This window comes from Anser brachyrhynchus, assembly GCF_964034855.1.
Source record: "Anser brachyrhynchus genome assembly, chromosome: 9".
Lineage (NCBI taxonomy): Eukaryota > Metazoa > Chordata > Aves > Anseriformes > Anatidae > Anser > Anser brachyrhynchus.
The window spans coordinates 15,281,306-15,303,664 of record NC_137703.1 but is presented as its reverse complement, the minus strand read 5'-3'; the positions used below and the strand labels follow the sequence as shown (position 1 = coordinate 15,303,664).

General features: G+C 67.6%; 3 protein-coding genes across 28 annotated transcripts in view; 1 reads left to right on the top strand and 2 right to left on the bottom strand.

The window, feature by feature from the left end:
• The window catches only part of KIF1A (kinesin family member 1A), a 37,859-nt gene extending 30,822 nt beyond the window's left edge, over positions 1-7,037 (bottom strand). For all 24 annotated transcript variants that reach the window (XM_080604371.1, XM_080604382.1, XM_080604392.1 and 21 more), the window contains exons 1-2: positions 6,899-7,037; positions 3,025-3,175 (exon numbers count right to left, since the gene is read on the bottom strand). In XM_080604371.1, coding sequence (XP_080460497.1) covers positions 3,025-3,130 — 106 coding nt within the window. In that variant the 5' untranslated portion in view covers positions 3,131-3,175; positions 6,899-7,037. The remainder of the gene's footprint in view (positions 1-3,024; positions 3,176-6,898) is intronic.
• A 576-nt stretch (positions 7,038-7,613) lies between these two features.
• AGXT (alanine--glyoxylate aminotransferase) lies at positions 7,614-11,474 on the top strand. 3 transcript variants are annotated; one of them, XM_080604322.1, is made up of 11 exons: positions 7,614-8,053; positions 8,135-8,327; positions 8,596-8,660; positions 8,737-8,841; positions 8,987-9,057; positions 9,340-9,424; positions 9,619-9,714; positions 9,943-10,012; positions 10,146-10,241; positions 10,422-10,550; positions 10,883-11,474. In XM_080604322.1, exons 1-11 carry the CDS (start codon positions 7,811-7,813, stop codon positions 11,203-11,205), a joined length of 1,476 nt encoding a protein of 491 aa, XP_080460448.1. In that variant the 5' UTR covers positions 7,614-7,810; the 3' UTR covers positions 11,206-11,474. The 3 variants fall into 3 exon arrangements, with proteins under 3 accessions (XP_080460448.1, XP_080460450.1, XP_080460449.1); XM_080604324.1 differs by having other exon boundaries at positions 7,616-8,053; positions 8,737-8,837; XM_080604323.1 differs by lacking the exon at positions 8,987-9,057 and having other exon boundaries at positions 7,616-8,053; positions 8,737-8,837.
• A 110-nt stretch (positions 11,475-11,584) lies between these two features.
• On the bottom strand, positions 11,585-16,049 carry MAB21L4 (mab-21 like 4). Its single transcript, XM_080604325.1, has 5 exons — positions 14,667-16,049; positions 13,722-13,944; positions 12,751-12,904; positions 11,935-12,291; positions 11,585-11,721 (listed from the first exon to the last, which is right to left on the bottom strand). Exons 1-5 carry the CDS (start codon positions 15,274-15,276, stop codon positions 11,629-11,631), a joined length of 1,437 nt encoding a protein of 478 aa, XP_080460451.1. The 5' UTR covers positions 15,277-16,049; the 3' UTR covers positions 11,585-11,628.
• Positions 16,050-22,359: the final 6,310 nt, after the last annotated feature.

The following is a 22,359-nucleotide window of genomic DNA, read 5'->3' as shown; positions in this document are numbered from 1 at the left end:
CCGGCCCCACAGCCCTACGTGGGGGCCATGAGTGGGGCAGGAGCAGCCGCGGGGGGCTCTGCCTCCTGCTTGCTCCGTGTTTTATTTTCAGTACCTGATCTCCCCGCAGCAGCAGGGTGATTAATGCCCTGTGTTAAACCGCCAGCGGAAACAAGAGCCTGCTTTTTCCCATCCCCTGGTGAAAAGGACGTTGCCATGGAAATTGGAGACTGCATCTCTTCTCTTTCTCACTCGTCCGATGCCTTTTTTTTTTTCCCTTTCTCCCCACCCCGTAGAGTGTTTATGATGTTTTTTTCTGAAATAACAGGCACTCGGAGAGATGCGTCAGAAGAAACCCAAAGCAGCAGGGCAGTCACGGGACGCGGCGCTCAGCCATCTCCGGTGACATTGAAACGCCCTTGCGGGTCGGGAGGGGTGCCACGGCCCCGGCCGGGCTGCATGGGGGGGCTGGGGGGCGCAGTGCCCACGAGAGGGGCACTCAGCTCCCTGCAAGGGCCTGCCAGGGCGCGGAGGTGGCAGTAGGACCAGGGTGCTCCCAGCCACCGCCACGGCGCTGGGGCTTTGCCGAGCAGCTGGAGGAGCCGCACGAATTCACCCCGTACCACGTCATCTGCCCCAGGGCGGGATGCTCGGCTGCTGCCCTGCTGCGTGTCCATCCGCACCCCCCCCAGCACGCCAGCAGCGTGGCCTGCCCGCACCGAGGCACACGGCGACCCAGCGCACTCCTGCTCGGGATGGTTGGGGGAAGAAAACACTACTTGTTCTCCTGCGCTCCGTACAGGCTGGGTCCTAAATTAATGATGAAGCCTGCCCCCGAGTGCCAGGGTCGCTAGGGAACGGGCTCGGCCGTATCGGACGGACAAGCATGCCCTTGACCACGAAGGTGACAGAAGAGGCGAGGGGACAGGAGGAAAGGGGACGGGAGGAGAGCTGCCACCGCTCCTGGTCCCAGCACGCCAACACGCACTCGCCGCGTGCAGGGTCCTGCGCCGGCCAGGACAGACAGGGTGACGCTGGCCAGGACAGACAGGGTGACGCTGAGCTGTACGTCTGCAGCCGGACCAGAGCCAGAGGGCGGCTATAAAGGCCAGCAGGGCGGGAAGCGGGGTCAGGACCACAAACCGCAGCAGGGAGCTGCCGGCAGCCAAAGCTCACGGCCACAGCCCAGGCTGCGCCTCCAGGAGAAGGGGCTCAGACACCCCCTGAGCCGCCACCAGGCGCAGGTCCCTGTCGAGACGCGGACCTGGGTGGCACCGTGCCTCCCCTGGGGCCGGGGATCACCCACCCACGTGCGGGGCCCCTCTGGGCAGAGGTGGCTGCAGGGGCAGGCAGAGCATCTCCGCTGCCTCCCGGCCAGATGTGCACGTTGTGGGGCCGACGGCCTCGTGGGCTTTGGGACTGCCCCGGGGGGAAGCCGAGGGGTGGATGGGAGCCTCAGGCGTGCGGGGGCAGCAACGGGAAGGGGCCGGCTTGGGGAGGCTGCCGCCGGCACCGGTGCCGTCTGTGCCGGGCACGGGGCTGAGGAGGGGCTGGGGATGGCACCGAGCGGCGCCGGGTGCCTGGCAGCCCCAGCTGTGGCCGCCCAGCTGCCGGGGGGGGCAAGTCCCCAGCCTGCACGGGGCTGGGAAATGGAGGAGAGGAAGCGTGCCACGACCCGCTGCGTCTCCCCTCCCGTCCCCGAAGCTGAGGCACTCTCTGTGCCCCTTTCTTTTCTGGTTATTTGCCACTGAGTGGATGGACGCTGCCGGGGGGCTTTCCCCCACCGCCCTTCCTGTTACTGCTTGAACCCCACCTGTGTGTGGGGACCCCCGGGGTTTCGCACAGCTGGCCAAAGGGGAGGGGAAAAAAGGAGGTGGGGAGGAAAGAGAGATGAGAGGAGGAGGAGGAAAACATCTGGAGATATCCCTGGGCTTTGTGACAAACAAGGGACAAGTATTGAGCAGGATAAAGGAGAAAAACCACGCAGAGAGAAAAACATCATCATATTTTAAATCCCTGTGCTTTGCCATGACAACTAACATCTCACAAGGCCTCAGGCTAGAATGAAGCCCTGGAGAGCAAATGTGGGGGGGGGGGGGAATGCCTGGAAAAACGCCTGGGCTGGCAGCACCGCAGCCGGGCTCCTCCTGCCCCCGGCTCCCAGACCCCTGCCATTCAGCGCCGCGCTCGCCCTGGGGGACGCAGCTCCAGCCGGGGAATATTAATGGGCTCATGGGAAGGAAGCCGGGGTGTCCCCCCCCCCCGTCCCTGCAGCACCGCCGCAGGAACAAAGCAGCAGTGTTGGTGGGTGGGTGGGTGGCCACCGCGAGCCAAAGGGGGCGGCGGCTGGAAATTTGGGGGAAAAAAGGGGCTGCAGAGAAGGGCTGGCTCCTTCCTCCTCATCTCCCTTCCCCAGCCGCCCCCTGCGCCCGGCGGGGCTTAATGAATTACGCCGAATGAATTATGCAGAGCACAGACCCCTTCCAGCCACGCCAAGGGGATCAGCCTGGGCTTTGTCGATTCATCGCCCAGCGGCTGCAGCGGGGCGCGGGGGAGAAAAACCTCGCAGTCAGCAAAGGGCCGGCTGGGAGCTGCGGCCGCGGCGCCCACGCTGGGGGGGGGGGGGGGGGGACGTGCCCGACTGAACGGCTGCCACGCTCCCAACCTGATCCTTCTTGCACCCCAGGGACCCGCCAGACGCCCCCAGCACGTCACGCTCGAGCATCCTCGCCGGCGGTGTGCGCCACGGGGGTGGCTCGCGCCGGCGCTTCCCCCGCCGCCGGTGGCGGTGACGCAGGAAGCTCCAGCCCTGCGGGCGGGCGGGAGTTATTTTAGATGCCGTCCCATCTGGAGGCTTTCAGAGCCAAAGAGAAGGGACGCGGCCACCATTTCCACCACGAGCACCTACGGCCGGTTATTTAAAGAGGGGTCGATCCCTGCTCCAAAGCCCTGCCCCTCCATCGCATCCGCGCGGGGACGGGGCGTGCGTGCTCCTGATCCCCCCCCAACCTGGTTTAGGGGGGTGGCCCCCGCGACGGTACTCACTGGTGGTGCTTCCCGACATCTGGATGATGCATTTGGACTCCCGGCTCATCTCCCGGGAGTTGAAGGGCCGGACGCGCACCGCCACCTTGACGGACGCTCCCGCCATCGCGCCAGCCGGAGGTGGTGCTGCTAACGGGGAGCGGCGGCTGTCCTGCGCGGGGAGAAGAGGGGGTTAGGAGAGCTTGCATGTGAATCCCTGCATCGCGGCCCTGCCGGAAAAATGGATGAAAGGCCGAGCCCAAATCGAGCCAAGAGGACGGGGTTTCCAGTGGGACTAAACCCTTTGGGAACCCAGCACCAGGGCCCGCCAGCCACGCGCCCCGTGGTACCCCTTTTGGGTTCCCGCAGCCAGGGACAGGGCTACAGGGCACAGCCAGCATCACACCGGCCCCCAAGGGCAGTTCTTCCACTCCATCCCCAGAGCCTCCTGCCTCCAGCCCCTGCACGGCAGGACCACGGGGAGGAAAACCAGCACATTTCGGCTCAAGGGCAGGTGGCAGGAGGAGGCTGACGGACAAGGTCAGACTGGACGACCTTCGAGGTCTTTTCCAACCTGAGCAATTCTGTGGCCCTATGGCAAACATTTCTGTTTGCCCGTCAGCGCACTCGGTGCGGACTGACGGCCCCGACGTCCTGCCCTGCGCCGCAGGGCTGGCACTCGATAGCTATTTTCCACTTAATCTAGCTAACCCAACGATCAATTATCTCACCAAGCAAGGGGCACCTCTGCCAGCAGAGCCCCAAAAGCCTCCGGGAGCGGGCAGGAGAAGGCACGAGGGCAGCACAGGAGCAGGGGCACGGAGGAAGGGGCAGTGCCTGCGGGAGATGCACGGGGCAAGCACTGGCCCGGCTCCGGTTCCTTGAACCTCATCTAGTGGCGACCAGAGCAACGCAGGTGGGTCCTCCTCAACACAAGACGGCCTTTCCCGTGGTACAAGTGAAAATACAACTCAGTTTGTGGAAAATGTGGAAGAAAGAAAAACCCACATAACAGTCCCAAGAGACAGGAACCGCTTTGAAAACAACTGGGTTTTGTCAGTTTGGTTTTCGGTCCCAAAAGGGGGGGAAAAAATAAAAATAACAACACATGCGCTCTGCCCAAAGGCAGGTATATTCATGGTGCAATGGAAAATTTGCAGCCAGACAGTGGGGACAATAAACAATAAAACTATGACCAAAAGGAAAGAGGAAAAAAAAAAGTGTTTTTGTTTGTTTGTTTACTGGGGGGTTGGTTTGGTTTGGTTTTTTTTCTGCAAAATGATATGATGTATCGCTGGGTGGAAGGGCTGCCGGGCCGTTTCCCCCCACAGCCCCCTCCAGCCCCACTTCTTCCCCCGCAGGTTTCCCCAGGTGCTCCCCTCACCGCGTGGCCTCGTGCTGCGGCCGTCCCTCCCCACGTGCTGTGCTGGTGCCCCTCGGTCCTGCCAGCTCCTCGGGGTCCCACCCCGGCCTGACCCTGGCCTCGTCCTCGAGCTAAAACTGTGCCTTCTGCTCCCCCGGAGGCCCCGTGCCCAGCACGAGCTGACTGCTGCAGCCACCTCCTTGCCTCGCCGCTATTCCCAGCCCCGTGCCCGCTGCAGAGCAGCAGCCCGGGCTCCATTTTCTGCCTTGAGCTGCTCCATCCATTTCCTTCAGCTTCCTCGGCTGCCAGCGCAGCCTCCCCCTCGCCCCGCTGCGCCTTCGCGGTCCCAGCGCTGCCATTCTCCGACCCGCGCCTGTGCTCTCGCCACGGCACCGAGACAAAGGCTGCCTGTGCCTGAGCCAGGCCGGTGCCGGGCCGCAGCCCCTCTGGGCCTCCCCCTCCCCATCATTTGGGGCGGGGGTCTCCGGCCTGCTGCAGCCCCCCACAGCCATGGGGCTGCCCCATAGGGAAGCCCGACGGACCTGGAGCTGCGGTTCCCCGGCGGGGCCCGCTGCCCCCGGCACCCTACAGAGAGAGGCGGGCGCGTGGCGGCGGGGAGCACTGCTTCCAGCCCCCCCCGGCCCCACTCGCACGGCCGGCCGACGGCTCACGGGGCCCGGCTGGCAGACGGAGCGCGGCCCCTGCCCAGGGAGGGTCAGCCAGCGCCCGCTTAATCCGCCGTCGAGAGAAATTCAATAGCGCAGTCGGGCGGCGCTGGGAGCTGGTCCAGCAGCCCGCTCCCGGCGGGATCGGGGTGGGAGGCACGGAGGGAGCTCCCCGCGGCGCATCCCCTCCCGGCAAACCTCCCTCTCGGCCACCCCCAGCCCGAGAGCACGAGGGCTAGAGAGCAACAATTAACGGGATCGGCTAAGATTAATTGGGCAGGGATAAGCCAGAGAGGGCTCCCGTGATCCCGAGGCCGCCCGCGCCAGCCCTGCCCCACCCCACCCTGCCACCGCCAAGGTGACCAGCGGGATGGGGCGCGCTGTCCCCCGGCGCCACCCGTCCCCCAGTGCCACCCGCGGGTAACACCTCCCGGAGGGACGCCGTGGGGACTTGCCACAGCCCCTTCAAGGAGAAACCTGCCCCTGGGCGCTGCAGGGTGCCACCGGTGCAGCCACAAAAGGCTCGCCCCTCCCTAGCCCTGCGCCCCGCCGGGGGCTCCCCGCTGGGGTCCCTGCCCTCCCTCCGGGGACCCTCCCCACGGGGCTCCCGCTACCCCCATGATGTGACGCAGCGGGGGCCGGCCACCCGCCCCTCCCAGCTCGATGGCAAAGCCCCTGTGTTGTCCCTGTCACCCAGGCCCAGAGGAATTGCTTTTTTTTTTTTTTTCCCCCCCTTTCGGTAGGGTTGCGCAGCCTCCACCCCAAGGGCCGCGGGAAGCATCTCCCCTCCACCCACCCGCCCTACAATCAGCCCCCGGGGCTCCCCCTGCTCCCCGGGGGTGTCGGGGCTGCGCCCTCGCCCCCCAGACCCCGCTGGCGGCAGGACACCCGCGCTCCCCATCCCCTCTCTCCCCCCGCGCGAGGGGCCGTGACGGTGCAGTTTTTCGCCCTGCGGCACCGCGCGGGCTTGGGCAGCGCCCGGAGGCGAGCCGGGCCCCGTGGGGACAGCACAGGGCTGATGGCTTTGTGTGTCCCCCGTCCCCCCCAAGGGCCACCTGCCCCGCTCCTCCTCACCGTGGGACACGGCGCTGGGGCAGCCTCGCGTCACCTGCACCTTGCACGGCTTAAATTTGGGGGGGGGGGGGGCACTGGTAACGGGGCTTCTCCCACCCTCAGCCGGCCCCGGAGGCTGCGGACATCACCACCACGGGGGGGGGGGGGACCACTGGGTGCCGGCACCCCACGGGGAGCTGCGGCCACGGCCCCCCCCTCCCCGACAAAACGGAGGCCGGGGCCGCCCGGACGAGGGGCCCGGCGGGGCGTGCGGGGACGGGGGCAGAAGGGGGCTGAGCAGCGAGGCCCTGCGGCAGCCCCCCCCCCGCGGCCGCCCCCTCCTCCAGCCCGGCGCCCCCCCCCCCCGCCGTCCCCAAGGTCAGCGGCTGCGGCTCGCCCTTGCCGCGCCCTCCGCCGCCCCCCCGTGCCGAGAGCCCCCCCCCCGGCCGCCTCCGCCGTTCACTCTGGAGCGGAACGACGACGGGACGGCTCAGCAGCACAGCGCCAGCCACCTGCCGCGGAGGGGGGGGGGGGGGGGCAAAGGGGGCAGGCGGCTCGCGCTGGGCTGCCGAGCCCGTTACCGGGGCCGGTGCGGCGGGGACCGCGGGGAGCATCACCCCTCCCACCCCGGCGGGATCCTTCTGGAAGCCGGGGCGGCTCCCCCCGCCAGCCTCGCCTCGGTGCCCGCAACATGGCCGCCGCCCCCCCCCACCCCCTCAGCCCGGCGCGGAGGGGGGGGGGGGCGGCGGCCGCATCCCGGTGCCGCAGCCCCGAGCGGGCGCGGCGGAGCGGTCCCTCCCGCCGCCGCCCCTACCTGTGCCCGGTGCCCGTGGCCGGCGGGGCGCTGCGCTCAGCCGCGGGCGGGGGGGGCCGGCATGGGGCCGCGCCGTGCGGAGCGGGGCCGGGGCCGGTGCCGGTGCCGGGGCTGGCGGCCGTGCCCGTGCCCGTGCCGGTGCCGGTGCCGGTGCGGGCGGTGTCAGCCCCGCCCCTGCGGCCCCGCCCGGCCCCGCCCCGCCCCCGCGCGCTGATTGGCTGCTGCCGGCCGGTGGGGGGGGGGGGGGGAAGGGAGGGGGGCGAGCCGGGGATGGAGCGGTGACGTCAGCGCATCCCCCCCCCCCCCCCCCCAAAAGGGCCCCGCGCTGCGGAACCGCCGCAAGGGCGCGGGGAGGGGCGGGACCCCCGCGTCGCCACGGCAACCGTCACCGTGGCAACCGTCACCATGGCAACCGTCACCATGGCAACCGGCGCTATGGCAACCGGCGCCATGGCAACCGCCCCCCTCCGGCCTGGATCCTCCCCCTCCCGCATCCTCGCCCCGCAGCTCCCGCGCCCGCTGCCCCCAGCCCGGGCACCGGTGCCCGCCGCGACCCCCCCGGGCAGCACGCGCTGCCCCACGGCACCACCCGCCGCCACCGGCGGCATGGGGACGGCGGGGCTGACGGGAGGCTGCGGGGGCACGCGGGGAGCCTCCGTGAGCCCCCCATGAGCCCCGCCAGCCATGGCGTCACCCTGCGGCCGTCACACGGGGGGCACGGGGACGTTTGCAGCGGTAGCCGTGCTCGTGGACGTTTGGGAAACCCCAATGGGAGAGTGCTGGGGCAGCAGGCCGGTGCTGGTGGCACATTAACCGGGCCACGAGGAGGCCAGGGCAGAGTCCGTGCCGGCGGGGGGAGTGCCGCAGCCTGGGGTCAGGGTCCGGGGGGACGCGGAGCGCTGCTGGCAGGGGATGCGCCGTGCCGCGGTGCTGGGCGCCAAGCGGGCCGCGGCTGCCGCTCCTCTCCTCCGGGCTCAGCTGCGGGGCACGGCGGGGCACGCCATGGCCACCATCCCGCCACCCCAGGGGCTGCTGCGGCCGCTGGCCGTGCCGCAGAGGCTACTGCTGGGGCCGGGCCCCAGCAACGTGCCCCCCCGCATCCTGGCGGCCGGCGGCCGGCAGCTCCTGGGCCACATGCACCCCGAGATGCTGCAGGTGAGGCGCCCCCATCCCCGCCTCCCGCACCCCGTGGGGGGCCAGGACGAGGGGTGACAGCAACGCCGGTCCCCACCGCAGGTCATGGACGAGATCAAGGCGGGCATCCAGTACGCCTTCCAGACCCGGAACCGCCTGACGCTGGCCGTCAGCGGCACCGGCCACTGCGCCATGGAGGCTGCCCTCCTCAACCTGCTGGAGCGCGGCGACACCGTGCTGGTGGCCGTCAACGGCATCTGGGGACAGCGTGCCGCTGACATCGCCGGGAGGCTGGGTACGCGGGGACGGCCGGGCAGCACCCTTTAGGCTGCGGGCACCCGGCTGCGGGGGGGCTGCCAGGACGTGGCCTGCTCCCCAGGTCCTGCTGTCCCCACCCCGGTGGCGGTGGCCTCATGCGGCAGCAGAGGGCTCCGGGCTTTTGGTGGGGTGACGTCCCCCTGCGTATGGTGCCTTCTGGCAGGCCCCCGCTTAACGCCTGACCCGTGCCTTGCGGCTGGAGGCGAGCCCAACCCTCCCTGTCCCTCTGCTCAAATCCCTCCCAGGTGCCGATGTCCGCGAGCTGCAGAAGCCTCCAGGCGAGTACTTCTCCCTGCGGGACATCCAGGAGGTGCGTGGCAGCTGCGGGGCAGCAGGCGCGGGGCCGGCCCCTCGGCAGCATTCACCCCCCTGCTTTTTCCCCCCAGGGCCTGGCGCGGCACAAGCCCTCGGTGCTCTTCATCACCCACGGCGAGTCCTCCACGGGGGTGCTGCAGCCGCTGCAGGGGCTGGGCGAGCTGTGCCACCGGTCGGTGAGCCCCGACGTCCCCTGCCGGGGCCGGGATGTGGGGATTTACAGGCTGGCATGCTGGGGCTGGGGACGCGGGGGGGTGGTGGCAGCAGGGGGTGGCGGGGCGAGGTGGCAGCGGTGTGGGGCTGAGCCCTGTCCTCCCCCAGGCACGGCTGCCTGCTGCTCGTGGATGCGGTGGCGTCGCTCGGGGGAGCACCCATCCTGATGGACCAGCAGGGTGAGAGCCACGGTGCCGCCGTGGGCACACGGGGGACCAGAGGGGTCCCACACGTCAGGGCTCACAGCCCCACCACCCGCCGCTTCCTGCTGATGCTGTCGGTAGCTGCCCTGGCTGCAGCTGCAGGCCCCGTCCCTCTCGGGGGACCATTGGGGTGCCAGTGCGTCCCCCAGAGCAGGGCAAGCACGACCAGGACCTGCAGTGCATGTCCCCCGTGCTCTCCGCTGGCGGCAGAGCGTGGGGCCGGTGGGCCGGGGGCTCAGTGCGGTCCCTCTCGTGCAGAGATCGATGTCCTGTACTCGGGGTCCCAGAAAGTCCTCAGCGCCCCCCCCGGCAGTGCCCCCATCTCATTCAGCGAGCGAGCAAGGTAAGGGCGGCCCTGAGAGGCGACGGGGCTGGGGGCACAGGGGGCCGCCATCCCCCCTGCTTTGCCAGCTCTCTGCTAGAGCTGTCCCCATGCAGCGGTGCCAACCCGATGCTTGCTCTGGGGCTGGCAGTGGGTAAGGGGGAGCTGTGCCCTCCCCTCTGGTCTGGCTCCAGCCCTGCGCTCCGCTTTGCCAGGGAGAAGATGCTGAGGAGGAAGACAAAGCCCCCGTCCTTCTACCTGGACATGGGCTGGCTGGCGAACTACTGGGGCTGCGACGACAAGCCACGCATGTGAGGGCAGGCCGTCCTGCCACGTGTCGCTTCCCTTCATCCCCAACCCCCCCCTCCTCACCTAAATGCTCTGCCCCCCTGTGTGGGTCCCCTCGGCGGGGGCAGCAGGGCCCTGCCACCCCTCCCCATCGCCCGCCCTCCTCGCAGAGTCAGGCACCAGCCCCGGGGGGCTTGCACGAGCCGCCCCGCGGGGGCCGAGCCCACCCGGGTGCTGCTGGGCTTTTGCAGGTACCACCACACGGCGCCCATCAACAGCTTCTTGAGCCTGCGGGAGGGCTTGGCCATGCTGGCGGAGCTGGTGAGCGGCGTGGGGCACCGGGACGGCCGAGACGGGTGATGCCCGCGCCGCGGCAGGGTCTGGGGGGAGCCGCAGGTGCCTGGCTGTCCCCGGTAGCAGCGGCGAGGACCTACCGACTCCTCTGTGCCACCAGGGCCTGGAGAGCTCGTGGGAGAGGCACCGGGCCAACTGCACCCTCCTGTGCCAAGGGCTGCGAGAGCTGGGGCTCGAGCTCTTCGTGAAGGAGGAGGTGGGTGCGGGGAGCCCATCTCGCCGGGCTGCGTGGTGCCAGGCGGCTGGGAGCGTCCCCAGGGGGGGCTGGATGCTGGAGAGGAACCCCCGGCCGCCCTGCTGGGCTCCTCATGGGGCTCGCCAGGGCCGGGGAGGCAGCCGGGGGCTGCGGGTTGAGCCCCGTTCCTCTCTCCACCAGGCGGCGAGGCTGCCCACCATCACCACCGTCAGGGTGCCCGAGGGCTACGCCTGGCAGGAGATCACGGCCTTTCTGATGAACGAGCACGGCCTCGAGATCGCCGGGGGCCTGGGGCCCTCCGTGGGCAAGGTGGGCAGCGCGCTCCCCTCCCGCCGCCCCCCGGCCCCGCAGCTCGCCCAGCCCGCGTCCGTCAGTGGGGTACCCCACGGCTGACCGGTGCACGCTGAGTGCTGGCTGCGTGCCCCAAAAGGGGAATTGCTGCGTCTCATCGAGTGGCGACACGCACAGTTAGTGGGGACACATGTCTTTACCATGACTGAGAGTGATAAATAGGAAGAAACAGGGATGTGAGCATGTGCACACGCCGCTCCTCGCACGCCCCACGCCCTGTGGGAGCCGGTGCTCGCTGGGCACAGCCCAGGGTGGATTCTGCAGGGAGAAACTTGTCCTTCTCCTCCCAGGTCTTGCGAATCGGCCTCATGGGCTACAACTCGACCAAAGACAACGTGGACCGTGTGCTCGGGGCCCTGCGCGATGCCCTGCAGCGCTGCCGCCGGAGCAGGCTGTGAGCGCCGCGAGCTGGGGGGGCTCCTCTGCCCAGCGGGGGACCTGGCAGGAGGCGCTGCAGTCCCCAGGGACCCACACGGGGCCACACGGGGTGCGCGGGAGTGGGGCACGTGCTGGTGGCGGTGGGCGGCCGTGCCTGCATGGGACCAGGCGTCGGATCCTCGTGTGCCAGGTGGGAGAGCAGCGTGTTGGCAGGACACGGCACAGGGGTGGCTAAAAGCCTTCCTCCCCACCCCTCACGGAGGGTCGCTCCTCGCCCCGGTGCCCTGGCCCCACATCCCCATCCTCTCCACCTCTCCCGGCCCCGACGCTCAGCAGCCCTGCTGTGAGCTGACCCGTGGGGTGGAGGCAGGACCCGAGCACGGGGCCCTTCCCCTCCCGTGCCTCCCATCACCACCACCACCACCCAGCTGCCGCAGACGCGTGCTCCTTCCCTGGCACCGCCTTTGCTGAATAAAGCGACACGGCGCCACGCTGCTCCCCGGCCCTGCGTCTTGCCTGGTCTCGACGAGTTTCAGGGCCCGCGTCCCCCCTTCCCCAGGCGACAAGGCCCAGAGCCCCCCGCAGCCCCATTTCCCCTCTCCCTGCGGACAGCGGGGGTGAGCAGGGGGCGCCTGGACGGGGTGGCAGCGGGTCCCGCTCAGCTCCTCGTGGGGATTTCCCTCTGCACCTTGGCGAGGAGCTGGGACATGGCCGAGCGGCGCGCGTCGTCCTGGATCCGGTAGACCTGCAGCTGAGCAGACCCGTGGGTGGTGAGGGAGGGGAAGGGGCTCCCCTCTCGGCTCAAGCCCCGCGGGCTGCAGATGGGGCACCCCGCTGCAGCAGCAGGGTGGGCAGCGGGTAACGGGAACTGCCAGGCGCCGGGGGCTCTTGGGGGCAAACCCAAGCCCGTGCCCGGCACCGTGAGTGGAGGGGCAGGGACCCCCATCGCTCCCCCCCCGGTTACCTGGCTGAGCAGGATGTCAAAATAGGCTGTGTCCCAGTACGCCCCGTCCTCGGCAGGGAGCCGCAGGAGGGCTCCGACCTCAGGGTCTGCCTGCAAGCCCTTGGCGCTCGCGGGGAGGCCAAAGTGGAAGCGAAGGAAGCGCGGGGGGTCCTGGGCGAAGGCCTCCACCTTCGGGTAGAGCGAGGCGAGGTCCAGGGGCTCCCCGTGGAAGAGGTTCTCCTCCGGGCGCAGGAAGTGGGGTAGGCGCCGGGTGGCCAGGCAGCGCAGGAGGACCACCAGCAGCCTGTAGACAGAGCCCTCCAGGTCCTGCCAGTCCTCCGGCGAGGGAAACAGCTCCGTGCTCCACAGCAGCACCATCTGTGGGGTGGGGAGAGGGGGTGCAGGCCGTGCCGGGGGGAGCCCGGCCTCCCCACCAAGGCTGCGCCTTCAGATCCCCAGCAGGAGGTGCTTTGTGAGGCACAAACACGTACCGTGCTGGTTTTTGTTTTAATGTCAAAGAGCACGGTATGAAATAAAGCCCGTTGGATTTGCTTTCAGCTGGGGCCGTTCCCTCGTCAGAGATGACTTTGCTGCCTTCTCCACCTCCGCCCCGGCGAGCCAGCACAGGGCAGAGCACACCGTGATTGTGACACCGGGTGCCCAGAGTGCCACAAACAGGTTCGGTGGGGAGAGAGGCTTTTGTCAGAGCAAACGCCGGCCCCAGCCTCCACCTCCCGGCACAGCGATGCCGTCCCCAGCAGCGACTGAGCCGCAGCAGGGCCCAGGAGTCAGCCGGGGCACGCGGCACCGCACGGCCTGCGCCAGGACCTGCCCTACCTTCAGGTGGTCGAAGGAGAGGCCGGCTCTCCCGTCCTCCTCCCTCCAGTCCTGGCTGCTGAGCTGCTCCAGCAGGCGCAGGCTGTCCAGCCGGGGCCCCTGCAAGGTGTCCGCTGCCCAGAGCAGCTTCAGGACGGGGAGGTGAGCCGAGGATCTGGAGAGAAAGTGGCTCTGCTGAGGGAGGCTGGAGGCCCTGTGGGGGCCCAGCCGGGGAGCGGGGGAAGGATATCTGCAGCACCCAGGGCTCCGCTCTCAGGCACTGCCGCGTGCTGGCACCCTGGAGCCGAGGTTCCCGAGAGCAGAGGCCACATTTAGAGCCACAAGCCTGGCTGCACCTCGACAGCCGGGATGGCCGGGTCCCCGCGGCACACGGAGGTTTGCGGCAGGTCCCTCCCAGGGGTCAGCTTCCCCAAACGAGAGGAGCTGGGAGCAGCTTTCTGCAGCCGCCCTGCAGCCCCACGAGAGGCCTGGGGTTTGGCCACAGCCCCAAACCCGCCCCGCTCACGGAGCAAGCCGGCTGCTCGGCCCCTCCTTGGGGCTGGGCGGCTGTGCGGACAGGAAGGCAGGTGTCACCCCAGCCCCTTGCAGCTTCACCCCACTGCTGTCAAGAGGCCAACGTGCACGCGAAGCCCGAGCAGGAAGCTGACAGCCGCCACCCCGTGCGCTGGTTTAGCTCCTGCGAGCAGCTCAGGGGCCTCCTTTGGCACCTGAACACCTTGCTGGCACGGCCTGCCCCGGGCAGGCGAGCTGCAGCAGCGGGATGCACGGCACGCGCCATGTACCAGGAGGCCAGCACGGCCCTACCAAGGGCGCGGGGGCTGCTTTCCCGTGCCCCCCCAGGCAGGAAAATCATCCCCCACTGGGCTGGCAGCACTGAGCCTCTGCTCTCCCACCCTTTCGGTGCTGCCAGCCAGGACGGAAGGGCACAGGTAGGGCCACTGCTGTGCTGCGGGCGTGCTGGAGCCACTCACCTCCAGCAGTGGGGAGAGGCTGGGATGAAGTGAGCCTCCGCCGTGGCCTTCTGGAGGCTGCCCTCGGGGAAGCCCCTGCCGCGCTGCCGCCCCTCCAGCCTGAGTGGCTCCTGCTGCCTCCTCACCACGGGGACGATGTCGAAGCGGACGGTCTTCCAGCCACCGCGGACCGACAGGGACAGCTCCATGGCATCTTCCTTCAGGTTTTCGGCGCTGAGGTCACCTAGATGGGGAGGGTTTGGCCACATCGCAGGAGGAGGGAGGTTAGGAGGTGACCGCAGCCGGTCCCGCAGGCTGAACTGGGTGTGAACCGCAATACCTGCGGGCTCGTCCCACCCCGCTCGAGTCATCCCTCTCCAATGCTGCGGTTTGGCTGTGGTTCCCCAGCGAATGCCACCTCCAAACCCCGCTGGGGTCGTTTTCGGGAAGGAGATGCATCGCTGCCGGGGGGCTTGGGGCCGGGCCAGCAGAGCGGGCACAGCAGGTACCCACGCAAGCCCCAGGCGGCAGAACAGGGCTGCACGGTTTGGCAGCAGAGCCGTGCCAGAGAACGTGACCTATGAAATATTGATCAGGAAAGGTCTCAGGCTGCAGGGGCAGAGGAAGAGGAAGCATGGACTTGGCTGAGGAGGAGGGAGGGAATGGTGGGCGTGCTGGGGCCGGGGTAGGACACTTTCAGACCCTCTTCTCCCCTAACATCCCCTCTTACAGCCTCCTCCAGGGGCTGCCTGCACTGGGCGCTGTCAGAAGCCAGCAGAGCCAGGAGTAAAGCAGCTGGGGCAAGCTAAGCACGCTGATTCCCCATGGAAATTGCAGGGATCAATGGGAGAAGCATGCCCATGCCAGCACCCAGCGAAGGGTGGGCATGGCAGGGAGCGGTCGGCGTCCCCTTCCTTAGCGGGGAGCCAGCTCCCAGCCGGGGACGTGCCCCGGTGCCATACACACCTGGCTGGAGAAGGAAGCGGCGCTGACAGTGCACGATGGCCGAAACAAGGAGCTCTTTCAGGTGCTGGAGGACTTTGCCCGGTGCCAGGTGCCGCACCGTGCCACCTCCCCGCTCTATCTCACCCGCGCTGGTCCAGTCCTCCACGCCGGTCACCGCAGAGGGCACTTCCAGGTGACAAGTGCCTGGATCCCCGGGCTGGCACGGCCGTACCCGCAGCGCATCGCCGTCGAGGCGCAGGGGCACCTCCACCGTGACGGCGTCCTCGGAGGCGCGGAGCGTGAACTCGAAGGCTTCCAGGTTCCTGCAGTAGTCCACGAGGAAGCGGGGCTCCGCGCCGTGGACGTGCTCCAGGAGGGTCAGCAGGATGTCCTCCGCCTGCTGGAATTGCTGCACCCGCTGCCCCTGGCGGGACACAATCACCCCCAGGTAGCTGCGCCAGCGGGACCCGCCGGCTGCCATGGCTGGGGCCGCGCAGCTCCGCCGGCTGCGAGTGGGAGCGCGGTGCCGTGGGATGGAGGGCGGGGAGGCAGCGGGCGCTGGGCGGAGGGAAACCCCGGCTGCTGACGGCTGGGGCGGGAGAGACGGAGCCACGCCATCGCCCCATGCCATCGCCCCACGCCATCGCCCCACGCAGCCCCGCTCTCCTCCGCACGCTGCCAGCAGCCCTGGCAGAGGGGTGAAGGGGAGACGGGGGCCGGGATGGGGTGAGGCGTGGGGCCCCTCTGTCCCCAGGGCGCCTGCCCGTGCGCACCCACGCGGCCCCAAAGCCACGCAGCCCCTGCCTGCCCTTCCCCAGCGCTTTGCCCTGCCGCCGTGCGCCCTGCGGAGGGTGCGGGAGGTGGATTCCCTGTGCCTCCCTGCCTGCCTCCGCACCGGGGTCTTTCCCCCGTCCTTCCTCCGGGAGAGGCTGGAGGAAACAGAGGCGCGGTGGTGCCACCCGATGCGTGGGCATCCCTGCTGCCCCACGAGAGCCTGAGCCAGGCCCTGCTGGAGGCTCGCAAGCAGCCGATGGGCACAGATGGGGTGAAGCTGGAGGCTCTGAGCCACCAGGAGCAGGACAAGGTGAGCCCAAATCCTTCTCCGCCTTCGCAAAGCGGCTCAGGATCCTCTGGGAGAGGCTTTCTTAGGCAGGAATTTGCAGTGGAGGGGACCGGCAGGGCAAAGGCTAGTAGCCCTCGGTGAATCCAGCCCGTGCCGTGCCCCCCAGGAGGACGGCTGGGGCTGGGGCTGCCAGCAGGGGCCACGATGGAGACGCAGAGGAGGAGCGGGCGTGCTGGCGCTGCAGCATCTGCTGTAATCCGCCTGGAAACCCCCCGGGAGCTCTCGCAAATGCGGGGTGGTTTGGCTTGTTTTCCAATCTGCAATGCATGCCTGGGAGCAGCAGGGACTCGGGGGGGGGGGGGTATGGGGGGATCGGGGCTCATAATAGCGGTTCAAAGGGGTACACACACAGGAAGAACACCCCCCCCCCCCCCCCCGACTCAAGGCGAACAGCCCCTGGAGAGTGAGGAACTCCAGCCAGAACAAGTCTGCAAATCATTGACATCAAAGCTTGTTCGGGAACCAAACGCAACTGCCTGAAAAACCTCCTCCCCAAGATTCCTGTGACGACCCTCCCCACCTCTGGCAAGCAGGGAGCTCTCGGCCCCCTCTTCCCCCTGCTCACCCTCTTCTGGCCAGCGCTGCCACAACCACCGCCGCGGTGGGACGGGGTGCTGCAGGCAGTGGGGCTCACTGGGACAGCTCGTGTCCCCGTGAGGGACCTGGCCGAGGGCATCGTGGCTTTCCTCTTAGGTTTGGGCAGGAGCAAAGGCAGAGCAGCCAGAGGCTGGGCGCGCCAGCATCACCCCAAGATCTCCAGTCGCATCCCCGCTCGCGGCTCCAAACTGGTCTCGGGTCACCCACCAGCTCGTCCCGTCCCCTCCGCGTGGGTCGTGGCTGTGGGGCCATGCCTCAGGAGGACCACGGATGCTTGATGCAGTGCAAAGGAAATAACAAAACGCTTCAGGGGTGAGCCTGGCCCTGCGGGAGGCTCGTAGGATGCAAATCCTGCCTGCAGGTGAGAGGCACGGCCACACACGGTGAAGTGAGGGGTGTTCAGGGCAGAGCGAGGACGGGTAACCGAGCAATAGGCTCAAACTCAGCACAGAAACATTCGAGGTGAGGCATCAGGAAAAATTTCCTAACAGCAATGTCAGTTAGACCATGGAATAATCTTCCCGAGGAAGTGCTGGAATCGCCATCGCTGGAGTGGTTCGTGCCTGGTCTAGACAAGTCACCCGGGACGCTCGCAGGGAACGGCCCGGCGCTGGCAGAGGGGCTGGGCTGGATGAGGTAATAGGTCGTTTTCCATCCCTGCGTTTTATGGTTCTGCGAATTTTCACTCTGTTAGAAACGAGAGAGAGAAAACAACCAAAAAGGAAAAAAAAAAAAGAAAGAAAAAAAAAAGAAGGAAAAAAAAAGAAGGAAAAAAAGAAGAAAAAAAGAAAAAAAAAAAGAGCGAGGGCGAGCAAGAGAGAGGAAAACATAAAAAACACTAGTGGCACGGGGACGGCTCAGATGGCACCCGTCATGGCAGAGGCACCGCAGCGGGACAGGACCCTCGAGTCCAGCCACTGCTCCGAGCTGGGCTGGCGGGGGCGGGCGGCCCGGCATCACCTCCTGGGCTCAGCTCCTGCTCTGCTCCTCCTCCGGGCTTCCTGGGGGAGCCTCCCAGCCGTTGCCACCCCCCAAAAAGAGACTGGGGCCTGACGGAGAGGCAGAGGTGCTGCTGGAGGCCAGGGGGGCCAGGACGTGGGAGGCACGTCTGCCCCCGGCAAACCGAACCCGGCTGCTCTGCCTTGCTCCCTGCTCCAGCGTGGGCTGGGGGGTCTGGGGGGGGGCCACGCATCCGCCACACGCACCCCCTAACGCGGGGATGGGGCCGAGCAGATGCGAAGAGGGCTGCCCCTTCCCAGCAGCCTCCCGCACGCCCCAGGGAGCCAGGAGTCAGCCTCGGAGCAGAGCGGCCTCGAGCAGAAAGGACAGGATGGGGTGGGGGGAGAGGGAGGCAGGGGACTGAGAGAGGAAGAGAGAGTAATTTAACATGACAGGCTGTTTATTTTGGCAAAAACGGCCTCCTTTCAACAGATTTCAAAGCCCAGCCCCGGGGTTGGGGGGGGACCACACAGACAAGTGGGAGGGCAGGGGTTGGGGGCGTCCGATGGGGCTCCCGGACCCTGCAGCTGGGCTGGGGTCCCGTGGGCACCGGGGCTGGATGGGGACGGAGCGGGGACCAGTGGGGACGGAGCGGGGACCAGTGGGGACAGAGCGGGGACCAGTGGGGACGGAGCGGGGACCAGTGGGGACAGAGCGGGGACCAGTGGGGACGGAGCGGGGACCAGTGGGGACAGAGCGGGGACCAGTGGGGACGGAGCGGGGACCAGTGGGGACGGAGCGGGGACCAGTGGGGACGGAGCGGGGACTGGCTCTCGCTGGTGCCCTGGGACCCGGGGCGCACACACGCGGGCGGTGGGGGCACGAAGCCACGCGCGCTCCCGCACGCACGTGCTCGCCTGCACGCACACGTTCACACGCTCCCCCGGCCCCGGCTCCTTCCTCCGGGCCAGGGCTCAGCTGGAGCCTTGGCTCCCCCGGCGAAATTTCAAAAGAGGCTTTAAAAAATAAAAAAAAAAAAAAATAAAAATAAATAAAAAGGCTGCTAGTAAAGAAATAATTATTATAATCACATTAAGAGATTGGCTGTAAAAAGCCCTGCGAGAGCTGCCTCAGCGGGGAAGGCTGCTAACAGCGGGGGGGGGGGCGGTTTTCCTTCGTTTTACTCTTTTTTTTTTCAGTCCCAGTTCACCCCCCCCCCCCCTCCTTCCTCCCCTTTATCCTGGGAAATGAAAACAATTTATTTAATGATGGATCGTCCCTTTCTCTGGTCACTGACCTTCTGGGTGAATTTCTGCTGAGCTCGGCGGAAAACGCGAGGCTCGCTTACAGATCCCATCTGGGGGAGGGGGAGGGGAGGGGAGGGGGGCGCTCACCCTCGTCCTTCCCAAAAACGCAGCAGCAGTCCCGGGGAGCAGGCCGGGGAGGCTTTGGGCAGCGTCAGGGTTTTTCTGCGCCCCCCCCGGACATCCCTGTGGCCACGCTCGGGCCCTGCTGCTCTGTGGGGGCTGCGGAGCCTCCCGGAGCCCCCCCATCCCGTCCTCAGCTCCCCTCTCCCTTTCCCTCGGTGTTTTTGGGGGCTCGGGGGGTTCCCAGCACCCCCCCCAGAGGCAGCGCTGGTGGGACACGCGGGGGGCTGTGGCGGTGTGGCCACGGGAGCGTACGGCTCCATCGCACGCATCCCCGGTGGGCTCCTTGGCCCCTGAGCTCCGTCGGCTGGATCCGAGGGGCAGGGGCAGGGTCTCGCCCCCGAGCCCCCCCGTTCCGTTATCGGCCTCTCCCTCCCTCTCTGCCCCCCTGGTGAGCGGCACGGGGCCATGGTTTGGTGCTGTCAGCACCCAGCCCGCACCGCGTCCCCGCGCGCTGCCCCTCGGGGCAGGGATGGAGCAATCCCTCGTCCTGCCCACTCCCCTTTGGCCCTTCCTCTGTCGTGTCCCGTTGCTCCAAACGTGGTTCTTGTAAAAACGCATAAATATTTATACAAGAATAATTCAAAAAACATGGCCTGTCAAATAATCAAAGCACCAGCACATCCGAGGAGCTTTCGGCCAGATTGGGAAATCCGTTGTTGCTTCCCGACGCCACGCTGCGATGCTGGAGGTGCTCGCAGCCGCCGCTGGCCCTCGGGGCTGCAGGATTCGCCGGCGCTGGGCAAGTGGCTGGGCTCGGTCGCGTCTCTTACCGCGTGGAAAAGCGGTGCCGCGTGGGTTTGCCGGAGGTTTGATGTCCTGATTAGCATGCCGGTTGCTGGTTTGGGGGCCGCAGCAGAGAGAGGCTTTCACTTGAGCCAGCTGAGGCCTCTCGCTGCCTTCGGCTCCAGCCCGGACAGGTTGCCCTCCCCTCGGGGCTGCCCCTGGCACCAGTTTGGGTCTCGGCCCAGGTTCGGCCCCGTGTCCCGCACCAGGAGGCATCAGGAGCCCACGGATGTGCCCTGGGCACAGCATTGCCCGGCAGCGCTGCGACACCGAGCCCCTGCTCTCTCCCAGGTTTCGTGCCCCTGTGTGGGCACAATGAGCGCTGGATTTGGGCAGTGGCTGGCACACCAAGCTGGCAGGATGGCCCCGGAGGCCGTGGGGACGGCAGGGACACTTGGCAGCGCACCTGGCGGTGCCCCGTACGCACAGATCCAGCCGTGCCCCGCAGCCAGCCTGGGGCTTTTCCAGCTGCCGCGGGGCGAAGATGCGGGGTGAGGTCTGTGAGCCGGGGCTGCGCTGAGCTGCAGCACGGAGGCACCGTGCTGCCAGAGCTGTGCCGGCAGCCCCTGCCCTCCGTCTGCTTTGGAGATGCCCCCTTCCTTACCCAGGGCCAGCAGGTGAGCCACACTGGAGCAGAGCTTGCAGCCCCCAGCAAAGCAACAAAAGGCAGCCCTATAAAACCATCAGGAGAGGAAACAAAGCCCTCCCCACACCCCCAGCCAGGCTCCGTGCGCTTGGGGTTGTGCAGAAGGACCCAGGGAGCCATTAAAGACCCAGAGGCTGCTGAGCACCGATGCTTTGGGGCGGAAGGGCCAGCAGGTCAGCACAAAACGGCTCGCGTTCGATTCAGCGGAGGGCCTGAGCACGTGGTTTGGATTTTGCTCTCCCCCTCCGTTACAGCTAGTTAGGCCAAGTCCGGAGAGTGTCCCCGCTGGTCCCGCACGCAGGTGACGCCAGCGGGTCCCTGCGAGGGGAGCGGGCTCCGGGGGCGCGCTGCTGTCTCTGGGCAGGAAAGGCGAGCAAGTAGCCGGGGAGGCGTGCGCGTGTGCGCGCGTCCGGGGGAGCCGAGGAGCGGATTAGGTTTTAATGAAGTTTTGAACTCATTGCCTGGCCCGCATTCAAAGAATGCAAGAACGCTAATCATGCACACATAAATGCGTGTGGTGGGAAGCGACTGGAGGCTGGCCAGGAATACAGAGGTTACTGCAACACACATCTCGTGCTCCTGCTCCCCAGGCGCCTGCTCCCGCCCCTCGCCTCCCTGCCGGGCCCCGGCCCCAGCTTGCCAGGGGACACGGCCCGTGGGGACGTGGGTGCGGGGTGCCCCGCTGCTGGGGTGGCATGGAGCCGTGTGGCGGCGGGGCCCCCGAGCCGCCCAGCTGAGGCACCCGGGGCTGAGTTTTGGCTGAGCTACGGAGGCAGGTTCATCAGCTGCCTGCCGTGGGCTGTGTCCAAGCCCGAAGGGTGGCAGTGAGCAGAAAGAAACGGGGCTGGGGCGGTATTCGGGTGGCCCCACTCTGCTCTGTTCACGGGAACGCGGCTCTGCTCAACGCCAAGCGGAGGGGACGTCCCGGGCTGCCCCACCGTGTGCGGGATGCGTTCCCATCCCCACCCCAGCGTGGCCATCTCAAAAAACCCCGGCACCTCTCTGCTGCCCACCAAACCTGGCCCCGGGCTGGGCTCCGAGGGTCCCGGTCTCGTTTTGGGGGCTGATGAGCAGAAGGGGGTCCTGAACGCAGCTCCGTGGCCGCTGTGGACAGAGGAAAGGGGCATTTGCTCACGGAAAGGGAGCAGGAGGCGGTGCCGAGAGTGCATCCAGATGGTGCGGGACACGGCTCCTTTCCCCCGCGCTCCTCCCCAGCGCTGAGCCCAGCTTCGCACCGGGTCCAGCTTCTGACCCAGAGGAAATCGCTGCAGGCCGTGGCCAACAGCTGTTTTCCTGACTTGGTTACTGCTTTCAATTTACTGTCCCGAGGAGGCTGAATTCAGATAGCACATTGCCGTGTCCCAAAACCCATCCGCATGCCGGTGGGGAGCTCCGTGCTGCCTGGCCCTGCGGGGAAAACGTGGTCCCCACGGGACAGCCACCGCAAGGGCGCTCTGGTGGGCAGCTGGGGGCGGATGCATGGCCTGGGCGAAGGGGACGATGCGGCCACCGCGCCACCTTGGCACGGGATGCTTTCTGGCCCGGGGACGGCCCCGTCCCTGATGCTCAAGCTGCCCACGGGACCCAGCACAGCACGGGGGCTTGGCACAGCCCCAGAGGAGGGACACGGGCCAGGTCCGGGTGGGAGCAGGGCCAGCAGATGGGGGGTTTCGGGAGGTGGGGGTGACTTCCAGGGGGAGGGAGAGGGCCCGGGGGTCTCCCTGCAGCGGGGCCAGCACCAGAGGGCTGCGTGCGCGGCGCCCCCGCCTCGCCTCCCGCGCGGCGTCCCCCGGGCCGGGGAAGGGGAGAGCAGCCTAATGCCTTCCAGAAGATCAGCTGTAAATGGCCAGGGAGGGTAATTCATATCAAACTCATAAACCCTTTATTAGTGTCTCAGGGGGAAATCCGGATGTGGCCGTTTATTTATTTTGGATTTCGCTTTTTTTTCTCTTTTCCTTTTAACATTTTCTTCCAGGAGATTTTTAAAGGGACAGGGCTGCCTTGCCTTTCTCCGAGGTTCATCTCGCTGCAGCTCGGGACAAAGTGGCCGGGCCAGGCTGAGCACCGCGGGCTCAGCGCCTGCCTGCAGCTGGGCTTCGTGGGGCTGGCTGGATGGTTGGTCTCGGGGTGCCGTGATGGCCAAGGTGCCGCGGTGTCTCCACGGCTCGCATGGTGTGGCTCCCCACGTGGGACTCT